The sequence below is a fragment of the Setaria viridis genome, chromosome 4 (assembly GCF_005286985.2).
Source record: "Setaria viridis chromosome 4, Setaria_viridis_v4.0, whole genome shotgun sequence".
NCBI lineage: Eukaryota > Viridiplantae > Streptophyta > Magnoliopsida > Poales > Poaceae > Setaria > Setaria viridis.
Genome location: NC_048266.2, coordinates 14,840,839 through 14,846,895, shown reverse-complemented (window position 1 = coordinate 14,846,895; position 6,057 = coordinate 14,840,839). Strand labels below are relative to the sequence as shown.

The 6,057-nt window shown below is 47.9% G+C and overlaps 1 protein-coding gene across 1 annotated transcript; it reads right to left on the bottom strand.

The window, feature by feature from the left end:
* Positions 1 to 496: 496 nt before the first annotated feature.
* LOC117853467 (uncharacterized) lies at positions 497 to 4,210 on the bottom strand. Its single transcript, XM_034735819.1, has 2 exons — positions 3,010 to 4,210; positions 497 to 597 (listed from the first exon to the last, which is right to left on the bottom strand). The coding sequence occupies exons 1-2, from the start codon at positions 4,208 to 4,210 to the stop codon at positions 497 to 499; spliced, it is 1,302 nt and encodes a 433-aa protein (XP_034591710.1).
* Positions 4,211 to 6,057: the final 1,847 nt, after the last annotated feature.

The following is a 6,057-nucleotide window of genomic DNA, read 5'->3' as shown; positions in this document are numbered from 1 at the left end:
TAAATAAACCTTAGAAAATGAGATTTGTGTAAAACGTTGCAAATGAAATGCGAAGTGACTTTGTTTGGAAGCTAATATCATCCTCCAAGAACGACAATGGAAGTCTTACAATGAGGTGGACTCATTGCAACAGGGTCAGGACGAAAATTCGCAGAGAACAGATTGCCAGAACGACACTTCAAAGGGGACAGACTGGGCAGGGATCAAGAGATCAGAAGAAATCCAGCTATGGCAGCAAAAAATGTTGCAATTAGTCCATCCCATCCATACCTCAACGCCTACATGTACACATCTCGAAGAAAAACATGTCTAGAACAAACAAAACAGGGATCAGCTTTAAGCCTCCTTGCAGTCTCAGGACCCAACAACTCCGCGAGCAAGTTCAAGTCGCAATCATGAATCGCCTCGTCGCTGAATGCTTTTGCCAGCTGCGGGTTCTTGTTTATGTTTTTGACCTCTACCTGCAGCCCCTGAGCCCCTCTATGGCAACAGGTGCCTACGGCGCGACGAAGTCGATTTCCTCCTCCTCTGGCGCTGGGTCCTCCGCGCTGGTTTCCGGTAACGGCTGCTCATCCAAGCCGGCGTCCATGCCAAGAGCTACAGAGAAGAAATGCTAGTCAGACAACGGTGACTAGATAATAAATGCAAGAACCGAGAGCAGCAAACTGTTAACAGAGTAATTACAAGGAATGAGGGTAAATGCTATGACAAGAAGAGTTAGCTGTTACGGTATGTTTGATGTATATACAACAATAGGCACAAGTTATAAGCATTATTTCTGGTAATTCCTGGAAAAACTGTCAACATGCTACATGCACAATAAAGATTCTGACATCAATTGCCATTGCTATTGATCAACAGAAAACTGCCAAAAGTAAATCTGTAAAATGTTGATCCAGCACATGTCATGCAAGTGTTCCTTTTTTGCTATGGAAAAAATAAAAACCTCCAAGTAAGAACACAATGATCATAAAGGATTAAGTTAAATGCACCCTGGTAAACTCTCTGCTGCGACAAGATGGCAAGTTGTAATTTCAGTTCGATGCTGATATGCAATAATGGACCATCCTATATATGGAATAAGCAGGGTTTCCGAACATCAGTTGAAGAATTAGCACAATCAAGATGTTTGTATAGACAAAACTGTAATTCAAACTGCAATCATGCTGGTGCTAACATCAATTGCTAGCACTGCACTCTCAAAAAATAATGGACACCACTACTAGTCATCAACAGAGAATCATCAAAGAAAATTTTTAAATGGTTGATAAAGCACACATGCGCATAAGATTGCCCCTAATATATATGCAGTACATGCTAGTTGTGTAGAATGTCACTTCAACCAGTTCAGATTATCACTATGTACAAGTTGATGAAATCCATTTTCAGGAATATGTATCAGAAATAGAAAAATATCATAATTAGCATATGAGCCTGATTTTCATGAGGAAACAAAACTAAATGATCATTCCTGGAAATAAAATAAAGCTGGCCATTGCATACAGAAGTACTGAAAACACAAACATTACATACACACACACAATGATATATTGATAGATAATATAATGAGCTCTTGAAATTACAACTATGTCACCTAGAAACACAATTACACGAGATACGGATTCTCTCCTTGAAGGCTAAAACATGCCATGCACTACTCGGAATTACAAGGAACACTAAATGCTGTAATTGCAGAGGTTGCATATTAATACGCAGATAAATTGATCATGCAATGCTGTTGACGTTTGGAGCATGAAATTGCAAAACACAACACAAGTACTGGGTAAACAACTCCAGCAGCAGGATGATGTCTGAACTGCAAATTATTAACACAGTAATCAAGACGAAAGAAGCTAAATGCAATTGGGATTGTCCTGTTACTCTGCTATAACAAGAAGAATTAACTGCTAGTGTGTTTGATGCCTATGCAAAATAGGGCACAAGCTATAAGCAACATTTCTATTACTTCCTGGGAACACTATCAACACACACAATCAAGTTTATGGCATCAATTGACATTGCTAGTGATCAACACAAAATTGCTGAAAGAAAATCTTTAATTAAAAGGCTGGTCCAGCATGTCATTCAAGCAGACCCTTTTTATGGAGAAAATGTCCTCCAAGTAAGAACACAATGATCATAAAGAATTAAGTTAAATGCACCCTGTAACTCTGCTATGACAGGATGGAAAGTTGTAATTTCTGCTAGATGCCTATATGCAGTAATGGAATATATCCTACATATGGAATAATCAGGATTTCTGACACGTCAATATATTTTGTGTAGACAAAAGTGTGATTCAAACTGCAATCATGTTGTTGCTAAAATCAATTGCTACTCTCTCAGAAACAAATGGATAACACTACTAGTCAACAGAGAATCACCAAAGAAAAATATTAAATGGTTGACAAAGCAATCATGAGCATATTAGGGGCAATCTTATTATGCTCATGCATTGTTACTAAAACGGTTAAACCTCATGCAAACTAAAAAAAAAAATTATAAACCATCCTGTGTATGGATACATCTATGATGATAATTAACAAGTTTCATATGGAAGTACTTTGGCACTAGTATGCAAGTGCCTGTTCATGGATAACACTCTAAAACAGGCATTGCAGTGTGCAGAAGTACAGGAAATTAAACACAAACATTACATACACGCAGATTGATATATGGATAAATAATAATATAATGTGCCCTGAAATATCTATTGGGGAAGTCCTGAAACAGGGCATGCAGTGCTAGGAATCACAAGGAACACTAAACGCCGCATCATTGCAGATTTGCGTATGAATATGCGGATAAATTGATCATGCAATGATGTTGACATTTGAAGCATCTAATTGCAAAACACAAGCATTGGGTAAACGACTCCAGCAGGAAGGAATCAGGACTCAGGAGCATGATATCTCAATTGCACAGCCACAGATGATGAAACAAGCAACTGAAGCAAGCACAGTAGAACTTTCTGAAACGGAGTTATGTGAATATGTGATTGTGTCTTACCTTGGGCAAACGCTGGTGGTAGGTCCCAAGCGACAACGTAGCGGCTGGAGGCTGGCTGCTGTGGACCTGGGATGTTCGCCAGCTCATAGGGCTGGTTGCTCACGACCCTGCGCGAGCGCACATTGACGCCGAAGATACGCTGCTCCAGGGCGAAGCAGACATGGTTGGGGTCCGACGGGCACACGGCGGCGAGCACGGGGACGCTCCGCGGCAGCCCGGTCCGGACGTAGCTGTCGTCGTCCCAGAGGATCTCGAAGTTCATTGCGTTCTTCACGTACCAGGTCCATCCATCCGGGCCGATCCTCCGCGTCCACATGCACAGTCTCGCCCCTCCGCCGTCGGTGACGATCTCCGCGTACCGCAGCTTGTTCCGGCTCACCGTGATGCAGCGCTTGGTGTGGATGTCCGGCGTGGCTGCGGTGAGAACACGGCCGTCCGGGACGTGATGGAACTGCAAATCCGGGTCCTCGTCGTCGATGTCGCAGCTGAGGATCCCCCACGAGAGGTCGAACCACCAGATCGTGCTGTGGAGGGTGACGGCGCCGTGGGGAACCCAGTTCCGGTTCACTTGAGCCATGGGGTGTACCACGTGCTTGACGTGCCACACCGCGTGTCCGTAGTTGGTCGATTGGAAGCAGACGATCGTGGCTGCTTCGAAGCCCCTCTGAAGCTGGAGCTCGGCGATCTTGTAGCGGCCGTAGTCGTCGGAGTAGAGGCCGATGTTCCCGATGTTGCAGAGGAAGGGGGCGCCGATGCGGTCGGGGATGTGCACGGCGGAGGCCGTCGTCGGGCCAAAGTCGACCGGGGTCTCGAAGTTGCGCACCAGGACGAGGTGGGTCTCCCGATGCGGCAAGTTGCGGAAGTAGGTGCCGCGGAAGAGCCCGTCGCCGAAGTGGGCGAGGAGGCATTGGGGCCCGGCGGCGATGATGTAGGGGTACCTGTCGGGGAAGTCGGGGTTGGGGTGGGCTCCGAGGCCGGCTTCGACGATGGTGACCCGCGGCGGCCGGACGACCGAGAGGGTGAAGTGGGGTTCTTCCTCCGCCTCCTCCTCCTCCTCCGCCACGACGTCCTCCACCTCCGGTACCACGACGTCGGCGTACTGAACCTGCGCCTCCTCCTCCTCCGCCTCTAGCACCTCGTCCGGGGCGAAGCGGAGGACGCGGCCGAGGATCACCCATGGCGCCGGCGGCGGCGCCGCCATCGGGGCTTGCTGCGCTTGGCTTCTGGCAGCGAGCGAGCGAGCGAGCGAGAGGGAGGAGCGCTCACGCAGTCACGCGCTGTTGAGGCAAGAGGGAGCGTGGTGGGGTTGGGGTGAGTTGGTGGTGTCCTCGCCGATTTGGGGGCGAATCTAGGGTAGGATGGTCATTTAAGGAAAATGGTTGCGTGATTGGGCTTCTGACCGATGATTCTGATGGTTAATGGGCCGTGAGATAGAATGCAGGCCCAACTAAAAAAGGCAATACCGGCTCAGTCCAGCCAGAGAAGCAATACTTTCATATCCAAAAATGTTTTTGTGAGGAAAGAATTGATTATTTGTTGCTGTTCAACAGATGAGATTGTGCGTTCAAATCCGCGTTGGAAACTAATTAAAAGGTATCATGAAAAAATAAACCATCTGTCCATGAATCCGTCCCGATCGAAAAGTGTCACGACAGTTTACGCTAGCTGGAGGGGTGGATCATTAACATAAGGCCTATATAATGCCAGGAGCAAGCACCAGCTCAGGACACGTACAAAAGGTGACGTCGTACAGCGCCTCCACAGGGCGGCGTGCGCTGGTTCACGTTGCCCACGAACGCGATGCACCGGCCCGAGAGAATTCTGACGGCACGGCGTAGCCGCCGGTGAACGTCAAGGCGCGCCCCTGGCCTGGGCAGCAGGACGTTTGCATTCGGTGAAGACGTGAAGTTAATTGTAGCAGGTGACGTGGCGCCCCAACGGCGTCGCCGGCCGCCATGGCCGTCCGGAACACGGACCGCGGGCTGTCACACTGGGCCGTGCCGGAGTCGATGATCACGCCCGCGGACATGGCCGATGGGCGATGGGCGTACGTTAACGATGAGGAGGTTGCCCACCGATAATACCGGTGAGCGTCAGTGCGTCACCACGTAGAACGTCGTCTGTACCATGCATGGGCGTGAACACGAATTCGAAGGCTGTCGAGTTGCTCGATCGGCGCGCCGAGGGTGAGAGCAGTTTCTTCGACTAGTTTTGATGCTCTTCGAGTACTCCATTGGGTTGACTCTTCAAATGTACTCAAGCATTGCCATGCGGTTAGAATGTGATCAAGCCTCGTTTAACTTGGTCCTTCAATCTTCAATTTTATATGAAATTGCGATCAAAGTCGCACTCCATCCCTCGAGTTAGGTTGAATTGAAGAATCAGACTGAGGGTCAATCTGTAATTTTGCATCTCTTTTCCTTAAAACCCAAAGAAATTCTTTTTTTAGCCGATGGGCACGTGGCACACAGTCCACGAGTCGTTACATGACTAGTTTAGGTATAAGGGTCAACCACTAGTCAACATGACCGTTCGCCAACGATAACATTATCTCTTTCGAAAACAATGAACTGTCAACCAGATGCGAAATGTTCGGGCTTTTTAAAAACGGAATATTCCCGTTAATCTCGCTGCTGTTTTAACTGTGATGCGATTATAAATAACGGAGGAAAACATCCCCTCCATTTTACCTGTGCCATCTGCTCTTTCAACTTCCGCACTGTAGCCCTAGCGCCGCCGCCGCCCAATCCTTGAGCTCGAGCACCATCGTCCCCCACCACTTAGCCCCCGAGTGCATGCGAAAGAATACCCTCATGGCAACACGGATAGGGAAGAAGGCAACTTCAAGCAAGGTGGAGGAAGGCGGGAAGAAGAAGACAGAGAAGTGGAAAGAGATCCATCTGCCAGCTCCCAAATATGGTAGGACTGACCAGACGGCCCCGCCATTATCTGCGTGTATTTGGAAGAAGTTTGTGATAAAGGAAGCGGACATCAAGGCATTGGTGGCAGCCAATCTACTCTAAGGAAAAGGCGTCATCAACTAGAGGG